Below are 18,930 nucleotides of genomic sequence, written 5' to 3'. Positions count from 1 at the left end.
TGCCTAGGGATGCGCGTCAAGGGTTGCATGCAGAAACGGGGGGGTACCCGACAGGAAGAGAAAAAAAAGCCTCCTTCCAAGGTTCAGCAGTTGACTCTGAGGAACTAGGAGTCCATCTGACGTCGCTGATCAGTTGGTCATGAGATAAGATGCTGGAGTGGATACTCTACCATTAGGTACTTTAGCTTGCTGTAGCGATCATTGTTCGGAGCCCTCTGATCATCCGGGGGTCTTGCCGCAATCGACCTTGGAGGATAGTATACATTTACTGTGTAGTCGGCGGGTATTCTTTGGAGAGCAGAAATGAGTCTAGATTCGCCTTGGTCGCTCCAATGCGAATAAACAGCCAAGTGACAATGACGAGTTGCCATCTCCTGTCACATGAATGATGGTCGAGTCTGACTGGGGCCAGAAAGTGCCTCACATGATAGATCATGGCTCACTGTGGCAACTCGGGACTTTGGAACCTGCCCGTCTGTCGGTCGGTCGGTTGACGATATGCACTTCGCTCTCCGATAAGAAGCCCACTAGGTCAAAGGACAGGGTGGGGAGCCCAAAGCGCATGGAACAGAACAAGTAAGCGAGAGACTGGTGCCCTGATAAGCTTCCTACACAGCAGGGGGAAAGGGCGAATACACGACTTCCTATCGTGCCAGACAATAGATCCTTGGACATGCATTGCGACTCTTATTCGGGTTTTATCCACGTCCAAGGCAACCCCAGTATACGATCTATGTGATTTACGAACGCCGACTCAAGTGACGCCATTTGAAATAGAATTCATAGGAAGGGCACCACTCCAGGCTGCAACCCACCAATTCTGAGGTGGCTTTAGCCTCATGTGCAGTTGGAATGTCATTTTGAAGCTTTGACCAATCCAAACACCATACTGGGGTCTGCCGTAGTGTCGGCAAAACAAATACCTTCCGTCGTCGCACCCATCATATCCCAACACAGGATTTTCGTATCAAATGACGGTGCATCTGTTTCAGCGGCATCCGTATCGTCACCAGGGTCTCCTTCTTTAGAAGAAGTTTCCTTACCTGATGTACGGGATGGTGGTTTCTGTGTGATTGCTACGATAGCACTCGTGCCCGCATACCGAGCTGGGTTCGTCCCTTCGGCACCCGGTTCTTCTCCGGCTCTATTTGCAAACACAATGATGATCTTCTTTCCGCGATTAGCATCATCGCCATCAAAGTTGGTTTCATGGCCCATCTTCTTCCTGATAAGCGGCATAAATCGCTGGATCCAGTAGTTGAACGTGTCCAAGTCCGGCTCATCAGCAAGCGAGTCGAGCTCGTCCCGCTCCAACAAAGTCAACCAAGCCATAGAGAGTATGACCAGCTCGGACTTCGTATCCAGGACCCGATTGGCAAACTCCCAGGCAGTGAAGGGAGCCTCGAATCGATATGGGTTAATGTCCATACAGATGCCGAAAGAGGTAGCTATCTGGGACTCCACCGAGCTTTGATTTGAGTTTCGGAAGGAGAGCTGGTGGAAGCCTTGCTGCGGGTTGCCCTCTGCCGCCCACGTCTCATCCGTGTAGTATAGAAACGATTTACGGTAGTTTAGGACAATGTCACCACTTTCGTCCACCACCAGCAGGGAGTTGTAGCAAGTCTCCGTGGAGTTAGTTGAATTAGCCTGTTGGGCACCATTTTCTGTGTAAATTTCCGGATAGCCCACACAGACTTTGCATTGTAAGCGTTTGGCCGTTTCTCGAGCCCACTGCGCTGAAGGACCTTGTCCAACGGGCTCAAGGAAGGGTCTTATAGCCTCCAACGAGGGGAAGTTGTATCCTGACCGAATTAATGACCGTGCTGCGTAGAAAATTCCGGGGGCGAAGGGAATCTCAATGGATGTCGGTAGAGGTAAGAGCTCCAGGCTAAGACGCACTGAACAAGCCACCGAGCACAAACATCCCGAAGCTCATGCGTCGTGTGACGTTCGTGGGGAGGACAGAGTAACACTTACCCGTCAAGGCCAACTCGGGCAAAATCAAAACATCCGGCTTCAGGAGATCAAGTCCAACCCCAATTCCAACGCCCCGCACTACCTTCCCGTCTTTGAGCAGCTCATTGGCTCTCTTGATGTTGCCATCGACATCGCCCAAACGAGGGGCAAACTGCAGCGTTGCTACTTTCATTCCTTCACACCGTTGATGGTACAAACGCAGAAATGAAGGACGATAGATTTGGGCTGGGCCACAGCTGCTTGTAACGCGCAAAGTAATACTGGTATTGCAGATGGCGAGCGGAGGCCGCGTCAAATGCAGGAGACGGAAGCTGCGTTGGAAGGGTCCGACATGGATGGGTGCGAACACTTTGACTGGGAGGTACAAACGAAGGATGCTCAGAACGTCCCACCCGTCTTGGCTTGGAATAAAACAGAGTGGTTAGAGATAAATGCTTCTACTTGGTCCCCTTGTTGTGGCCGAAGGGAGCCTGCAGTAGCGAAGTATAGACAATTGATTGAAAGTCCTTGATGGAGTGAGTGAAGCGAGAGACTTGACTGGATTGGAGAGGGGAGCTCCGGCAGTGAAGATGTTTCTAGGTTCTGATTGGTAGAGAAGCAATGAGTTCACGTGATAGTCCCGTGGCCAGAACCCCAAAAAGACTGCCGGGCGACGTCATGGCACGGGGGAAGGAAAGCGATCAAGCTTCATTTTAATTCCATCCCAGGCCAATATTTAATCTAATTCAGACTCGGACTGCCTTTGTCCTTGGCCATGAGGGTGCCATTCATCGCTCGCCCTGTCCTTGGCCGTCTAAGAGAAAAAAGAACATTGGACCGTGCTGTGAGGGGACCTGCCAATCAATCCATCTGATCCAAGGGTCGGCGGTACCTGATTTGCTGCACAACCATTTTTTGGGTGGACGGATGAATGAATAGTTAGTATGGATGGATGCAATACCACTCGGTAGTACTCCGTACTAGGGATATATTTTTAACTTTGGAAAAATCGAGGTAGTTGTGGTCCGGTTCCCGCGTTGGGTTGGAGCCTTACTTGGGCTATTGACTCGTTTATTGTTTCGAGTCGGGATCCGGTGGATAAAGGATGGGCCTCTGGGCGAACTCATTCCGCTACAATAATAAGAGCCATGGCCATCCTCTTTTCTCGGCCTAGCAGTTGAGACAATCTTTGAAACCGTCAACTATACTACTCACTCGTTTCAATCCCACTGCATTCATTCTTTTGTGGGTGGAGTCACCTCATCATCGAGATCATCATCCTCCCTACTTAGTAGTGAGAGCAAGTTGTGTATATAGGGAGTAGATACTAACTACCGACTATTTACTGACTGGGTACTTTCCTTTACTCCATTCCCATTCATTCATTATACCTCCTCTTGCTTCCACCAGACAGTCGGAGAGGGCCATTCGAGGTCCTTTTCCCTTTTAACTTAACTTCGTCTTGACCAGCATCGTTTCCATCTTCCATCGTTGAATGTCGTGCTCAGATCATCTTCTGTCCCTTGCCGCGCCCCTTTTCGATCCTCACCCGCCAATCAAAGCCGCCCGCTGCGATCGATTCTTATCCTTGGGCCATCGACATCATTTCCTAATCTTCCCACCACAACGTCTCTCCTCTCCTCGTCCACCACGGCCTCTCCGCCATCTAAGCGCGCCTCGCGGCCCCCTCGGTCGTTTTCCTCATCGAAAACGTCCCCTCTCGCCTCACAAACGGACCCTTCAACATCATCGCCCCCGGTTAAAGAAGCATCCCATCATCCCCCGCGAGGCCTCCGCGTTCGGTGCCATTCCTTCGAGGCACATCCCCCCACATCCTCCGATCAGTTCACCGCAGCGAGCTCCTCCCAAGCACGATTCTCATATCGACGAAAGAGTTCCTGGATACCTCCCACGATCTTGCGCCCGCCGTCAGTGCGACTTGCAAATCCTGTCAATTACGTTCCCCGCAACACTCCGGTCACGGTACCCCATCTGTCGCAGCTCTCCGACGAGAACCTCCCACTCGACGCACACCGAGACGCCTACCCTTTGCTGACTATCCCCGAACGGCGTCGCAGTCGACCGATCCCATCCCCGAACAGTCTGGTGGTGGAGCGCAGCCAAGGGGAAACGGAGAGTGGACGCTCCAGCATCGCAGTGCCTCGTGGCCAGAGGCGCAGTGGCGCATTTGACGACCAGCTGGTGTTACGAGAAATGTCCGAGTCGGGAGTATCAAATGGTGCCCCGGAGGTAAAGAACCCTCGCGCTCCGGAACGGGCGCATCTAGGCCTCGATCTCGCGGTAGACGGGCCTGGGCCGCTTCACGACGACCGGCCCCGCCACATCCAGTCGCAATCCTCGCTTCGATCACAGTCACACATTGCATCTGTACCATCCATTACCGGCGCTCAGAATGGCGGCGAGGCTGATGTGGCGGAGGAGTTGGCCTGGGGCCCTGCGCATCCGTGTTATCCTCACATCAACCCACATGTTCCGATTGGGTCTGACGAGTACATGACCACCCGCATCATACGAATCCGGCGTGATTGGATGATCAAGGGAGACCTAGCTCCCACATTCTCCAACCTGTACCCCGAGATTCTGGACCCGCTATTACCCGAACAAGAGTTTCGAAAGGTGATCGCCACAGTGAATGATGAGCTCGTTAAGGCGTTCGATCCGTTCAGCCTTCGCAACTTCATCGATAGTGCGCTGAGCCTTCTGACGGGATGGATTTGGGAAGACATAGGCGCGCCAGGAATCAAGAGCCATCTCAAACGGGTGGAAGCGTGGCTGGAGAGGTGGAACAGAGAGGTCGGGGCCAAGGACGGAGTACATATCTGGAGTCTCCGCAGGACGGCGTACATGTCGCTGGACATCCAGATTCCGGATCCTAAGGTTGGCATCATCCGCAGTGAGGGAGTTCCGTCGCTTCCAGGGACCCGGCCGAGCAGCGGCGTTTGATGGAATTTCCGCACGATTTCTGTCAGATCGCCATCTGCGGTCTTGAGTCCCATTTTACATTCTCTACGACTTCCTTTAATCATCTACGCCTTTTTAATATGTCTCGTTGGGAAGGGGGGATTGCGTTCGAACTCCGATCTCCGAGATTTTATTCTCTCTCTTTTTTTCTTGTGATTTCTTTTGATACTGGACTCGCCGTCATGATATCCATGCCCTAACCTTGATACCCGCCATGTGGGCGTCAGTCCATGTTATCGCAATGTGAACCAGCGCTACGAGGTTTTGCTGATTTCGAAAGTACGGAGTGGCATGTTGCATTCTGTCGCTCCATGCCGACTCGTGGACAGCACATCCGGCCAGCACATGAGACGAGCATAGCACAACCTCCCAACCCTCAGTGTGTTACTGTCTGTATGTATTTAGGTGCCTATATGAGCTGTGTATATATACATCTAGTATGCTCGACAGTCAAAGACCCGGAAAAAGCTTAACATAGAGCTGTAGTCGGGAATAACGCGAGCATACATAATACCTATTTCAAATTGCCACGGTTGATCTCGAGATCAACGCCCTCTTTAGTCAAGTTTGATTCTGCACATACATGAACGTAGTATTTCGTAGGCGCCTCCGCACACAGTGTACTAAGCGTCCTCTTTTGGTGTTCGATTCGACATCGATCCTCCGACTTTACATCGGTTGCCTTTAGCCCTTTAGACGCATGAGACCATATAATACCAGTCGGTAGCCTATACGATAAAAGAACACCATCTTCTCAACATGCTACTTGAGCCATCGCACCATCAGGGATTTGTCAATCTTCCAAAAGAGATTATATGCCCTACTTCGACGCAGCCGTGAGAAGAAGCCGAAAGAACTATCCAGTTACTGTGTTTTTGTTAAGTTATATACCTCTTACTGCCTCACCTCACTTGCACCCGAAAACAAAAATACTAACCAGAAGCTGAATGACGGGTTCCTCTCAATACGCGAACACATCGATTCCATGGACGAGAGTTATACTATCTAGACTTGAGCTGTCGATGCTCATCCTTGACAGCTCGAGCAACCATTGCGTATGTGAGTGTTGTGTCGCCATGACTTATATTTACGGATTAGAACATCGAAGTTTTGATCGCCAAGTTTTCACCAAATTCACAGAAGAATTGGATACAGTAAAATATATACTGACTGGCCACTCGAAGTGCGCATCGAAAAGAGCTGCAGTGATTCGAGTAGTAGTAGTAGTAGTGTCGGCGGGCAAACCGCATCCATCGCCTCCGCCGGTCGAGACCGACTTCACCTTCTCTCTCCGCGGCCCCCTCATTCCTCTCCGTTCCCCCCTTTCCTTTCTTCTTCTACTTACTTCTCCTTCCACCCCCCTCCCGCCCCTCATCCTCCGCAGCGCCCCTTCACCATGCTCTCCGGTATCCTCATTTTCAACCAAAAGGGCGAGAACCTGATTTTCCGCGCTTTCCGCAGCGACTGCCGCCCGCGCCTCGCCGACATCTTCCGCATCCAAGTCATCTCCAACCCCCAAGTCCGCTCGCCCATCCTAACCCTAGGCTCCACGACCTTCAGTCATGTTAAACACGAAAACATCTACCTGGTCGCCGTGACCAAGAGCAATGCCAATGCCGCGCTGGTCTTCGAGTTTCTATACCGATTGGTTATGCTGGGAAAGAGCTATTTTGGGAAGCTCGATGAGGAGGCCGTGAAGAACAACTTTGTCCTGATCTACGAGTTGCTCGACGGTGCGCTTCACCTCTGCTTTCGAGAATACTACCAAATGGAAAGATTACTAAACCGCAGTTTTCTCTTTCATAGAAATCCTCGATTTCGGATACCCTCAGAACACCGAGACCGACACCCTGAAAATGTACATCACCACCGAAGGCGTAAAATCCGCCATTGCCAACTCTGCGACCGACTCCAGCCGTATCACCATGCAAGCCACTGGCGCTCTCTCCTGGCGCCGTGCCGACGTTAAATACCGCAAGAACGAGGCCTTTGTCGACGTGATCGAAGACGTCAACCTCCTCATGTCCGCCACAGGCACTGTCCTTCGCGCCGATGTCAACGGCCAAATCGTCATGCGAGCTTACCTCTCCGGCACTCCAGAGTGCAAATTCGGCCTCAATGACCGCTTGCTCCTCGATACTGATGCTGCTGGCTCCTCCACCCCGGGCAACCGCGATGGTACCATGAAGGCTACCCGCGCGGCCGCGGGCTCCGTCACCCTCGAAGACTGCCAGTTCCACCAGTGCGTCAAGCTGGGCCGCTTCGACGCCGATCGTATTATTTCCTTTGTGCCTCCCGATGGCGAGTTTGAGCTCATGCGCTACCGCGCTACTGAAAACGTCAACCTGCCCTTCAAGGTTCATCCGATCGTGCGTGAAGTCGGCACCACCAAAGTGGAATACAGCGTTGCTATCAAAGCCAACTACAGCTCGAAACTCTTCGCGACGAACGTTGTGATTCGCATTCCAACACCGCTGAACACGGCCAAGACGACCGAACGGACCAGCCAGGGTCGGGCCAAGTACGAGCCGGAACATAATAACATTGTGTGGAAGATCGCGCGGTTTTCCGGTGGAAGCGAATACGTCCTGACAGCAGAAGCGACGTTGACGAGCATGACGCACCAGAAGGCTTGGAGTCGGCCACCGCTTAGTCTGTCGTTCAGTCTTCTCATGTTCACCAGCAGTGGACTATTGGTGCGGTACCTGAAGGTATTCGAGAAGAGCAACTACAGCAGTGTGAAGTGGGTGCGGTACATGACTCGCGCGGGCAGTTATGAAATTCGGTACGTTTGATGTGAACCCCTTGCGCAGATATATGTGGGGTGGTGATTACTGTGCTAACTCCCAGCGAAACAGATTCTAGTTTGATATATCAGTGCAGACAGGGTGGCCGATGTCCTATTCCCCCCTATCTATATCTCAATAGCTTCCATTCCAATTTCCCGACCTTTTGAGCTTGGTGTCTGGCGTTGACTGATCGATTGCATGTTTTCATGTTGGATGTGTACTGCTGTACTCATACTTCCTAGGTTCTGTTCACTTGTTTGCACATAGGGGCTGATTGATGCATGGCATAATGGCATTACTGGGTTTGGTCATGGACATACTTAGATGGCATTGGTAGTTCGTTTCTTATTTGCAACTTAGCCGGAGTACTTTACTGCTTGCTTACATCTGCTCAAATTCATGGTTTGTCTTGAAAACTTATAGTAGTAACGATCTTGGTATGTTTTTCTTGTTATTCTTTTCCCTTTATTTCATGCACATATCCCATCAATACCTACACAGTTTACTGCGATTGAAGACAGCGTTACATTACATTTCGCAACGACTGAAGCGGCTCCAGTAGCACTGCTTACTTACTTATTGCCTAGTTAGTTATTGTTGATACCTTTAGTGATTTAAATACAAAGTAAATGATGAAAGGCTGGCTTGGACCATCACTTTATTTAAAGCCTTTCTTTCCATTCCGGAAGTTTCCTATTTCCCTGACATGCATACATACCTAACTACCATGGAGGGCGAAGTCTTAAGGTTTCAAACACCCATGTTGTTTGGAAAAAGTGTTACGATGACATACATACATGCGGAGCAAGAACCCATTTAGTTTATAGGATGAACCCGTGGATAGATGGTACCTTGAGAGATAGATAGATTGATTGATAGATAGATTGATTGATAGATAGATAGATAGATAGTACAGTTAGAATAAAGTACATACACAACCAGTGTGTGTCGGCCATAGATAGTCAGTCATATGATACATGAAAATGAAGAAGTAAAAAAGAGAAAAACCCCGAAGTATGGTCATCCATATCACATCTATCCGTTCATACATTAGAGTTCTGATGTATGCAGATCGATGGATGGACAAACAAACATAATGTAAGTAACCCCGGAAATGTAGAAACAAAACCACACACAGCACCGTGAAATAGAGGTAAGGATAATGGTAGTAATAACACAATCTGAAATCCCCGAAAGTAACACCAGACGAAAAGAAGAAGAAGAAAAGATATAGAACAAATCCATCCATATCCCGTATCGTACATGAGCCCGTAAGTTGTGAGAAAAGTAAAACAAGAGAGCCGAATAGTCACAAAGTCATAATACAGGAGGTAGCGTAGCGATGCTATCAGGGTATTGGCGGTTTAAAAAGGCGCAAGTTCAGAAGCGAGTAGAGTCGGTATCGTAAGCAGAAAATAAACGAACGAAAAGTTTGATCGGTAGACAGACAAGGAGAAATAAAACGAAAAGAGGCCATTTTAGGTCCCCAACGGGTCTGGTTTAGCTCCTCATCGTCGCAAAGCCTATCTCCCCTTGGCCCAGGAGAGTTTGCCATCTGCGTCTGATGGACTCGTGGTTTCTGCCCAGTTCTCTGGCGCAGTCATCCAAGACTTGTTCGGAGAATTGATATCGTTCAAGAACCAAGTTCACTAGCCGTCGATCGTCCTCTGCGACCCAGGAAGGCGACGCATCGATTGGCGTTAGTTCATGTGACGCGAACTTTATGCTTTCATCGTTTGTCTCGATGGACGGCAGCGGCGCGTCGGGGTTGTATAGTGAGATTTCCAGAGGGTTTATTTCACTTGCGCTCAAATCTTCTTGCGGTCGATGCGCCGGCGACAGAGGCGACTGTGTGATCGGGGGTGAATAAAGCGAGTAGAAGTCTTCCTGTGTAAGACCTAGTGGTAAATCATTGGGGATTTGTCTGCGACGCTTGGGCGTGGAGAAACGGTCGCGCGATTTGGCATTTTTGGAGGGTTTGCGATCCTCAATTTCCGAGTCAAGGTCTATTTCATAGGCAGATCGGTTGCGCTTGTTCGCACGACGCGGAAGTTTGGAGGGAGAGCAGGGTGATGGGGAGGAGCGCGTGAGGTTGGTCAAGTCTTTCTTCTGGGCCACACGCTTCTGCGACCGGGAGGGAGGAGGGGATCGTAGCTGGAGGGGACTTAGGAGACGTGGAGGAGTCTTGCGACGGGGGACCGAAGCAGGAGAGATATTGAGAAGGGATTGGAGGGCGCGACTGGTTCCTAGTAGGCCATTGCCTGATGGGAAGAGGTCATCTTCGGTGGGGGGTGGAGTGTTGAATAGTAGGTTGGGCGCGAGATGCGACTGGGTCGACTGTTGTGGCATGTCGCTAGGAAGCGCAGATGGGAGTAACATCTTGCGCGACGGAGATGGGTATTTCCCAGGGATGAGTGACATATGAAACGACAAAGGAGTGAAGATGAGTTAGATAGTTGGCGAAGTGGTGGTGGTGTTGGTGGTGGGGTGAGGCAGTCGATGCCGGGAGTGTTTGTGCGCGGATCAAGAGGAACCCGCGAAGAATGTAGGTTTGCGCCGGAAGAGGTTTGGAGGAGAAGAACAAGAGATCGGGGGACAGAAAGAGTGTGAAAGAAATGCCAACAGCAAGCGCTTTGATTTGGAGTAAGTCCGGGGGAAATGCGACGAGGGAATGACAGCGAAGAGGAGTGGGAGTGGGAGGCGAAGAGAGGATATTCAAGCGGCGCAAACCAGAGGAAGATGATGATGGGATGATGTCGGAGAAAGGAAATGGGTGGGAAAATGGGCGAAAAAGGAGAGATCCGATGCCAGCGGGCTTTTCTGGCGTTTTTGTTCGGTTCCGCAAACGGGGGGAACCCAGCTTCTGGCCCAATGACCGGCAACAATGGCTCTTGGAAAGTCTAAATCCGGGCTGCAGAATTCCCAAACACACACTAAACAAAGCCACTCTTGTGTCGATGGACGGTGAAGGAGGAGGGTAGAAGTAAGAAGCAGTTGAATGCGGTGGCAGGTATAGGAATGATTGACCGGCCTTCAGCTGGAATTGAATGTGATATCACAAACTGAATGGATGACATCGAACGTGTACAAAGAATGACCAGTAACACTTTTGGTCGGTCGCCCTCATGCCTGCCTGCCTTTTCGTTGCCTCCTGGACTCAAACTCAGGTTTGTTCTTTTCTCTTTTCTCTTTTATTCTTTGTTTCTCATGTCTCTGCTTTTCTTCCTCCTCTCATTCCTGCCCTGAGAACAGGGGAAAGGCCTATTTTTGAAGGTCGAACACTGCCTTCATCCCTCTATATCTCCTCTCTCTTAATGCCCCTCCGGAGGGTGGAGTGAGACAAGGAGTGCAGGAGCCACTTCGGAGGGGATGCGCGCTGCAAGGCGTCTCCTCGCAGGGTCACCCATTGCGGCATTTCCCCATCGCCGTGTCCACTTGATGTCAAATGCATCGACACTAGCTGGAGAGGAGAGGAGAGGAGAGGAGCTATCACCCGTCTGGACTGGGATGGGCCGGACCGGTGTGGGACAGGAGGCTGTTGCATTGCAGCTTGCATTGCGTATTACGGAGTATACGCCTGGATGAAGTTGATCTATACCTATCTACGAAGCCATGATGCGCCATGCAGCTTGGTATAATCGGGGTAGATAGATAGCTGATGCTGGGCTGATACTGATCGATCATGTGTCCTATCCCTCTTACAGCGGATACGTCCATATAGTTTTTGGTTGGGATGGCAACCCTCGATAACCTGGATACTTAGGGGAAAATGATTCAGTCCCTCAGTTACTCCCTATCACCACGAGATGTCTACATATGAAGTGCTTTTTCCCTTCCGTAGAATTGATTAAAGCCCTAAGAAGTTCTGCTTTTTCCTCGAATAAAAAGAAATCAATACATGAACATCTTTTTTTGGGGCCACTTCCCAGACAGGTAAAATTGAAACGCCATCGCGTCGCGCGTCGCGTCGCGTGAGTAGCGCGTCTGGCGGAAGCGCGTTCACCAATCAACAGTGGCGAGCAACGCAGGTGACCAATCGGCTGGACTCATCGAATGTCTCGATGACTTCAGTTCCAAGTGACCGACTCGGTCATCAGCATCACCGTCATCGCACTCATTGGATTTATCGAACTTCCTCTAGCCGGGGCTTCCGATGAACCGCAACGACTGATGAATCTGGTCGTTGTTGTCTTGAACGCAAGACAAGCATCCCTCCAGTAACCAGTTGTGTCTCGCTGGTAGAGCAAGAGACCCATTGTCCACTGTTTCCTCCTATCGCTCCGGCTTATCGGGTCCCCCCCTCCTCCTGCCCTCCCTTGCTTCTTTCCCGGACACTCACGGATCTTCCCTTTCTCAAGTCCACATTCTTGCTCAGGGCAAGGTTTTGACCTCCTTCACACAGGATCGTGACTCCAGGTGGCTATGCACTGTTATTTTGGCTCGTGTCTCAAAGATCGTGCCTACGACTACTAGTAGCTCCCCAGCCGCCTCGGGATAATATGCGTCAGATGACTGCACGTTGATGTTGCCCATCGTTTCTTTCTGCCTACCCTCCTTTGTTTGTCCTTGCTTCATCAGTGCAACTCCAGGTTGCACTCGGAGAAATTGCCCACGGTCTGCTGCATCGCATTATCTCGCAGCTGAAGATATCTCCGGACGGGTATATTCTACGACTGCCCCAATGAATTTGCCACAAACATCCCCCATTCAGACTGACATAGCATGGAGAACTAACAACAGATACGTTCGTCGTTTTGGCATCACCTACACTGGGCCCAGAACCAGACAAATCCATCAAAAAGCCCCAGCCTGCCTCTACAAAGCCAGAGCCTGAGACCAAACCAAAGAACCCAGACAAGGGTTGACGATCTTAGTACTACGATTAGCAACCCTCTCAGAAGATCCCCTAGAATAGCACCACAAGCGCAAACCATCAGCACGAGAGAAAACTCAGCTCAAACCTATTGCCCTGTTTCTCTAACTCTACCCACCTTTCCGTTCATCCCTACTCTCCCCCAGCCTCTGCGCAGCATCCACTATCCACGCAAGGGACACCACACCCTATCGGACAATTTTCCCACCGGTTCCCGGGGGAATCTAATCTACTAACTACCTATGCGAATCACAGCACATGCAGGTGCAGGGCGATTGACACCTGCACGGGTTTCTTGATCCACCTAGGAGGTTTTTTCATCAGCTACCCCTTGATGCACTGTTATTGGTTACGTCCCTCCGCAGCACCAGTAGTCCGAACACACGACGTCAACGTGCATCTCATAGGAAGTATATCAAGCGTCTACTATAGAACTTTACGGTGAAAGGAGTCTTTTAGTATTACTACTTCTAGTAATAACCGACCACGTACACTACTAGGTACAGCCTTAAGACATAGATCGTCGGCCCCACACACATAGATACAGTTTGGGGTACCTTGATCCAACCTATACACTATACCATTAGTAGTAATCAGAGTATCGACCTAGTCTCACCACCTCACCCTAGTATATAACACCCCTACACCATAGTGGTCCTGGATTCTATCATAATAATAAAAGCAACCTTATATCTACAGTCTGGATCCATCCCAGATCTGTAATACTTCCAACTCAGCCTCGTTCCCTATATCCTTCACCCGAATCAAACAAAACACTTGCCACACAATAACTTACATTACACGAAGATTTACGTATCCCCAATATACCTCCCTTCCCTCCCTCCCTCCCTCCCACTCTCCTACCGCTCTCCCTTCAAGCCTTCAGACCAGACAAAGGGACATCCCAATCCCATCCCACCCCTTAATTATATCTTCCTGCTATTATCACCACTGAATATACTTTCCAAAAGCCCCTGTTCTACCCAATTGAATTCAAGGACCCCGTGGTCTAGAATGGATTAAAGTTAGGATTGAGGTACTATGATGTTAGTAATAGTGTAGTTGATTAACGGGGATGAGTGAGTGAGTCTCTGGTAATGACCGCAAAGATGTATACTTACTATGCTAGGCACTATTGGCGCTTACTGGTTTGTGCTACAAGGAGCGGTTGAGACATGACTGTGTAGGCCTAGGGTAAAAAAGCGCCTTTTTGCGGGCGTTCGGGATGCGCCCTTGTTTGTTTGTCTGGCCTGGATGCTTAATATTGCGATACGTACGGCAACGCTGTCTGTTCGATTACTTTTTACTGTTTCTTCGAGGTCTTTCGTACTGGAAAACTCTGTGGTTTGCCATTTCAAAGATATTATGGATCTATCTATGCTATAGCTAGCGTGTTAATATTAGCCTATCTTTCTGGCATATCCCCCCTCCATGTCCCACGAGTTCACCGTTCGCTGTTGACCCCTCAGACTGAGAGTGGAGGTAGATTGAGATCCGATAGAGTAGGAGAAGCAATCTCGTGACCGGAGAGATCTTCGAGTGATGAGCTGGGGCTCTTTGTATTACTCGCTGCTTCCCGAGCAAGCGTTTGGTCATTGAAGCAATTCAAGCTGGTGATATCCACGATTATCGGCGCTTGGGGAGAGCATGGAGTCCAGTTTTTGATTGATCGACAGTAGAGTTCTCGAAATTCGGACGAATGGACGGGATTGCTGAACCACGCATGTTGCAACCCTTGGTTGGCAGTCATGCGCTCTTCTGCGACAATCCTGAGGAGGCGTTGAATGAAATCCTTTGCTCGGGGAAGCGCAGAATGTCTGGTAAGACTCGCTTCCAACTTCTCATACCCACCGATTTTAGCCAAGTCAATCGCGTACGTTGCCATTGAGCCATCGCACGAAGTACTACCTGTGAGTAAGACCGCTGTTACGCAACCTAGCGACCACATGTCTGCGGCTTTCGTATAACCCTTTTGACTAGGATTTATGACTTCTCTGATCTGGAGTTAGCGCCAAACAACTGCAACGATCAGAGCACTAACGGAGCACTATATTCGAATGTGCCAACCATTGTTGACATTCGTCCAGGGCTGCGGGTGGCGCATCCAAAGTCAGATAGCACCACCCTGCATCCGTCATCCAAAGATGTCATGAGTATATTGTCTGGTTTCAGGTCCCGATGAACGATATCCTGATCATGCAAGTAATCCAAAGCCATCAGCAGCTGCCTGATTATGACTGCAGCCTCCATGTTAGTCAGCATCCCCCCTTTGTACTGGATATAAGAGAACAGGTCTCCACCAGGTACCAGCTCCTGAAAGAGATAGCTACGTTTCTTTAGCTATGACCCATGTGCAGGTCTGTGAACACACTTACATATGGAAATTAGTTTGTATCACTTTTTCGAGGCTGATAATGTTGGGCTACTGTGGTGTCAGAGCAATGGCGAACAACGAGATTCAATGCGCCAACTTACATGGCATAGATCTTTCAGTAGTAGGGCCTCGCGGCCGAAAACTTCCAATCTTTTCTTAAGCTTTGCTTCACGGTCAGGCTTTCGTAGCTTCTTCCCGTACTTCACACTGAAGAGTTTGGCTTTTCGCAAGACAGTTGTATCGCCATCGTCGTCATCATTGTCGCTTGCCCATGATCCCCTGGTTATCTTTTCCCTCAGAGGTCGAAGGTTTATAACCTTGCAAGCAAGCTGCTGACCACTAATCGAGTTGTAGGCCATGTACACCTGTCCATAAGCACCAGAACCCAGTTTACGTGGTGTGACGCAGTACAAGTTGTCGAAAATCCGCGAAAATCAGCAAGCATATCGATCTCAGTGTAGAATAGAATAGCATTGCTTACCTGAATCTCTTTTGTCATGATGACATCTAGGCGTTCTTGCATATGCATCGGATAACTGAACTTGAGAAATATACTCCTCGGCAGCTGGAGTATATCGCCATCACTGAGGAGAAACCCACCCATGCCTGCCATGGGGTAGATATTCCACAAGGCCCCATTTACCGAGATATCCTCAGCGTAAACCAATGGCAAGATGGTTCCAGGGTTCTCATGGTCGAACAGGACGGTGTAGATGCGGAGGTGTTGACGAGAAATGAACGTAGCATCCACGACGAAATGGCTTTGTCCAGTTAACCTCCACAAGCGAGATGGGAAAAGAAGCGTACCATCTATCCGAGTCTCTACCGACATATACAGTCTGATGGCTCCGAATGATCAGCTCCTCACCTGCTTGGCCGGTCTCTGGATACCATCTATATAGTATCCCTACCGCATCCGAAGCCTGAGACCAGGACATGGTGGGCGCTGGGGTAATCGAGAAATTGTAGGAATAACGATAACTTAGGTTGTTTGCTAGGTGGGATATAGATAGAAATCAATTGAGAAAATCAACGAGGCAAGGAATAGGATAATAAACATTTAGTATAAAGTTGTTCCGTTGGAACTTCCAACGCCAGCAGGTCACGGGTTTGGTGCCTGCCTTCCTATCTGGTAAGCTCCAAGGCAGCAACGATCGTCCACTGTACTATCACTCTTATCTAGTATGCTGCTGATAAAATGGGGTCGCCGTTGAATTACTAGTTGCCAGCATTTATAGGTTCAGAAAGCAGGATACGAGGTATAGTCAGCCGGAGCACAACCGAAAATGGACTGCTGGCTGCCGTGGCCATTCATTTCTATTCGTCAAAAGACATCAATACGCTCCGTAAAATGCAATGCTCAGGCCATGACTTCATCATACATCTGGGGTAAAGCAAAGAGTGGAAGAGTTGAGTGGCTAGCCCATCACTGCCCTTGCATTCTTCGAAAGCGTTCCTCAGCTGCTCTAGCGCGGCGCTCTCGTTCCAACCGCATTCTCATTTCCGGCGTCATACCTCGCATCTCCTCTTCTCTCTTCTCAGAAGCCGTCTTCTCAACAGACCCCAGCGTTCGACCAGCTGGTTTCTTGGCGGCGCGTTGTGCCGCACTAGCCGCTTCCTCCTTTTTCAAACGATCCATTTCAGCCTTGCGTCGACTAGTCTCTTCTTCTTCTGCGGTTTTTCGCTCCCTCTCAGAGCGGTTGTTGGCCTCGTCTCGAGAGATTGGTGACGGCACTTTGGTAGCCTCCCAATTCCACTTTGACTCGCCTAGCTCGTGACGCGCAACGCGGAAGGCGTCTCGCGTCGCACGATCCCCAGCAAGCTCGAATGGCGTTCTTCCTTCACCATTGGTTGCGGTCGGATCTGCTGTAGTTTTGGTCAAAAGGGCAAGGACCATGGATGGTGAGTTCAGATTAGCAGCGAAGTGGAGGGGGGTAGGACAGCGGAAATTCTGCTGAGAGTCGGAAGGTCGAAAGATGAAGGATGTAGGGATCGAGTTCTTCGATAGATAGGTCATCAAGGCTGGGATCTTAGAACGACGGATAAGAGCTTGTATTTGGGTTGTGTGAAGCATAGCCTCTTCATCTTCTTTAGAAACCTTGGGCTTCTGCTGTTGAGGCCGTGGAGTTGATGGCTTCGACACTTCGTCCCGTTGCTTGGCCTCTGCAGCCGCCAATGCGGCTTCGTCGACTTGGCTTACTTTCACACGGGTGAGCTCCTTGAAGCAACGCATCAGCTCGCTTTGGGTTGCTCGACGGGTGCTGAACGGGAAGCCTCTCAATCTCGGGTCGTTTTGCCTGAGAACCTGGCCCTCGTACTGGCTGAAAAGGATTCGACGATTCGTACTGCCCGTGGCACGAACAAACAATAATTCGGCCTCGTCAATCATCTGTTTCCAATCGGCCAATAAATCTCTGATCTCCTTCTCTAATGCAGCTTCGTTGTATCTTCTGAGACTGGAACCTGCCGAATGTGCGGCTCCCTTGGCAGCATCATTAGCAGATTGTGAGCCACCTTGCTTTCGTCTGGTCGTGTAACGATGGAACGTCTTGTGCGCAATGACTCGAGCTTGTCTATCCTCAATACCACCCTGCCTCCGGTGGATCTCGGGAGCCAGCGAGACCAGCATAGCAGCGAAGTGACCGCCCCCTATCATGCACATGAAAACATGAGGGCTGGGTGATGACGGCGCCTCTGGAGCATTTCCGTTGGCTCTCGGTTGCATGATAGGCGGGAGTTGCTTTCTTTTTATGGTTTCAACGAGGTATCTGGGCTCATCCTGTTCAGCATTTGAGAACAAAGCCCGGTAGACACCTAAGGAAATGTTGGAAGGCAGTCGTGTGCTAGAGAGCCAAGAAAGAGGTGGCCTGCCGGAATTCATCTTCTTCGATGGTGCTTCATCCTCATCGGTCACCTGGGAGAGTTTGGCCTGTTTCTTCAGCAATGCTGAAAGTTGATCATTCTCTTCCTCATCCTCTGCTTCTGACGACTCGGACCCAGATATAGACTCGTCGAGTTCCCCTATAGCCTTTGCGAATTGAGACTCGTCCAACGTCGGACCACCCCTAAGCTGCGCCTTCAGGTTGTATCTATGATGATCTGAGCGAACATGACTCCGTTGTTCTTGGACGTTCAGATACGAGACCCTGCAGAGAGTACAACTTGTCGTCGAGGCCACCGCGTGATCCAACACTACTTCATCCGTCTTGTCTGAAACAGCTTCAGGAGTGTCCGCCCGTAATATCGATTGGTTTTCATGCTTTGTGGTCAGCGTCGAGAGAAGTTCCTGTGGAAGATTGTACACTTTGGATGTAATAATATGTCAGCAAGCCATCTATCACTATGAAATTAATAAATAAAAGGCTCAATTCAGGGACGAGCGAACTCCAGTTCTTACCATATAGAGGCCTTTTAATGAGTTCTTCAAGAGGTGTATCTGCAGCCATGTTGACGCCCCAGAAAACGCACGCCTGTTGTTGAAGTTTTGAGCGATCTGGGATTTGAATGTTGCGCGCCAAAAGAATGACGCTGCAGGAACCCCTCGTGCAAGCCTACTCACCGCCTTCCGCCTTGGAGGTGGGGCGCGAGCCTCGATCCAAATGCTTCTGGAAGGCAGCTGTTCCATTGTTCGGTCCCAGACTGGCCATTACTATTGTAGAATATTAAGTATCTGCTGCATCACCGGATCGAGGATAATGAAATTCAATGGAAGCGGTGAGACAGTCTAGGACTACTGGTTGTGAACATGCGGTAAGTTGGAAATAGCATAGCCCGCCGTTCGAAGTAGCCCCAGAAACATTATTATCAGTATTATCTGTACGTCGTCAGGCGAGCATGCTTCCAATACTCTGTCCACATATTCTATGCCCCTATTACAATATTTTCCTCGATATCCGAGACATGCAACTGCCTATCCCGATGAAGCTTGCTTGACGATGACAGAGGCTGCGATCAAC

At 50.0% G+C, this 18,930-nt stretch overlaps 7 protein-coding genes across 7 annotated transcripts; 2 read left to right on the top strand and 5 right to left on the bottom strand.

Moving 5' to 3' along the window:
• Nucleotides 1-505: 505 nt before the first annotated feature.
• Nucleotides 506-2,510, bottom strand: BO85DRAFT_444961 (putative protein N-terminal asparagine amidohydrolase). Its single transcript, XM_025659152.1, has 2 exons — nucleotides 1,978-2,510; nucleotides 506-1,802 (listed from the first exon to the last, which is right to left on the bottom strand). The coding sequence occupies exons 1-2, from the start codon at nucleotides 2,147-2,149 to the stop codon at nucleotides 856-858; spliced, it is 1,119 nt and encodes a 372-aa protein (XP_025519452.1). The 5' UTR covers nucleotides 2,150-2,510; the 3' UTR covers nucleotides 506-855.
• Nucleotides 2,511-4,170: 1,660 nt separating this feature from the next.
• On the top strand, nucleotides 4,171-4,920 carry BO85DRAFT_455691 (ERF4 family protein; the record flags this gene model as incomplete). Its single annotated transcript, XM_025661403.1, has 1 exon — nucleotides 4,171-4,920. One exon carries the CDS (start codon nucleotides 4,171-4,173, stop codon nucleotides 4,918-4,920), a length of 750 nt encoding a protein of 249 aa, XP_025519451.1.
• Nucleotides 4,921-6,334: 1,414 nt separating this feature from the next.
• On the top strand, nucleotides 6,335-7,733 carry BO85DRAFT_483559 (AP-2 complex subunit mu; the record flags this gene model as incomplete). The annotated part of the gene is made up of 2 exons (XM_025663167.1): nucleotides 6,335-6,671; nucleotides 6,745-7,733. 2 exons carry the CDS (start codon nucleotides 6,335-6,337, stop codon nucleotides 7,731-7,733), a joined length of 1,326 nt encoding a protein of 441 aa, XP_025519450.1.
• An 858-nt stretch (nucleotides 7,734-8,591) lies between these two features.
• On the bottom strand, nucleotides 8,592-9,101 carry BO85DRAFT_107087 (uncharacterized protein). The gene has a single exon (XM_025653829.1). It carries the CDS (start codon nucleotides 8,974-8,976, stop codon nucleotides 8,644-8,646), a length of 333 nt encoding a protein of 110 aa, XP_025519449.1. The 5' UTR covers nucleotides 8,977-9,101; the 3' UTR covers nucleotides 8,592-8,643.
• A 126-nt stretch (nucleotides 9,102-9,227) lies between these two features.
• On the bottom strand, nucleotides 9,228-10,106 carry BO85DRAFT_363589 (uncharacterized protein; the record flags this gene model as incomplete). The annotated part of the gene is made up of 1 exon (XM_025655663.1): nucleotides 9,228-10,106. One exon carries the CDS (start codon nucleotides 10,104-10,106, stop codon nucleotides 9,228-9,230), a length of 879 nt encoding a protein of 292 aa, XP_025519448.1.
• Nucleotides 10,107-13,941: 3,835 nt separating this feature from the next.
• On the bottom strand, nucleotides 13,942-15,912 carry BO85DRAFT_388290 (serine/threonine protein kinase; the record flags this gene model as incomplete). The annotated part of the gene is made up of 6 exons (XM_025656708.1): nucleotides 13,942-14,594; nucleotides 14,642-14,926; nucleotides 14,976-15,022; nucleotides 15,076-15,339; nucleotides 15,456-15,735; nucleotides 15,782-15,912. 6 exons carry the CDS (start codon nucleotides 15,910-15,912, stop codon nucleotides 14,066-14,068), a joined length of 1,536 nt encoding a protein of 511 aa, XP_025519447.1. The 3' UTR covers nucleotides 13,942-14,065.
• Nucleotides 15,913-16,249: 337 nt separating this feature from the next.
• Nucleotides 16,250-18,526, bottom strand: BO85DRAFT_444956 (putative C2H2 finger and ankyrin domain protein). The gene is made up of 2 exons (XM_025659151.1): nucleotides 18,372-18,526; nucleotides 16,250-18,277 (listed from the first exon to the last, which is right to left on the bottom strand). Exons 1-2 carry the CDS (start codon nucleotides 18,418-18,420, stop codon nucleotides 16,401-16,403), a joined length of 1,926 nt encoding a protein of 641 aa, XP_025519446.1. The 5' UTR covers nucleotides 18,421-18,526; the 3' UTR covers nucleotides 16,250-16,400.
• Between the last annotated feature and the right edge of the window lie 404 nt (nucleotides 18,527-18,930).

The sequence above is a fragment of the Aspergillus piperis genome (genome assembly GCF_003184755.1).
Source record: "Aspergillus piperis CBS 112811 unplaced genomic scaffold BO85scaffold_2, whole genome shotgun sequence".
Taxonomy (NCBI): Eukaryota; Fungi; Ascomycota; class Eurotiomycetes; order Eurotiales; family Aspergillaceae; genus Aspergillus; species Aspergillus piperis.
Note: the sequence above shows the minus strand (reverse complement) of the source record. Positions and strands in the feature narration are given on the sequence as shown.

What these genes read in the sequence shown, in the direction of transcription:
- BO85DRAFT_444956 (XM_025659151.1), bottom strand. Translation starts at nt 18,420, where the DNA reads ATGGCTGCAGATACACCTCTTGAAGAACTCATTAAAAGGCCTCTATAT. An exon ending in CATTAAAAGGCCTCTATATG is followed by an intron (nt 18,278 to 18,371) that starts GTAAGAACTGGA and finishes TTACATCCAAAG; the next exon opens with TGTACAATCTTCCACAGGAA.
- BO85DRAFT_444961 (XM_025659152.1), bottom strand. Translation starts at nt 2,149, where the DNA reads ATGAAAGTAGCAACGCTGCAGTTTGCCCCTCGTTTGGGCGATGTCGAT. An exon ending in GCCCGAGTTGGCCTTGACGG is followed by an intron (nt 1,803 to 1,977) that starts GTAAGTGTTACT and finishes TAATTCGGTCAG; the next exon opens with GATACAACTTCCCCTCGTTG.
- BO85DRAFT_107087 (XM_025653829.1), bottom strand. Translation starts at nt 8,976, where the DNA reads ATGGATGGATTTGTTCTATATCTTTTCTTCTTCTTCTTTTCGTCTGGT.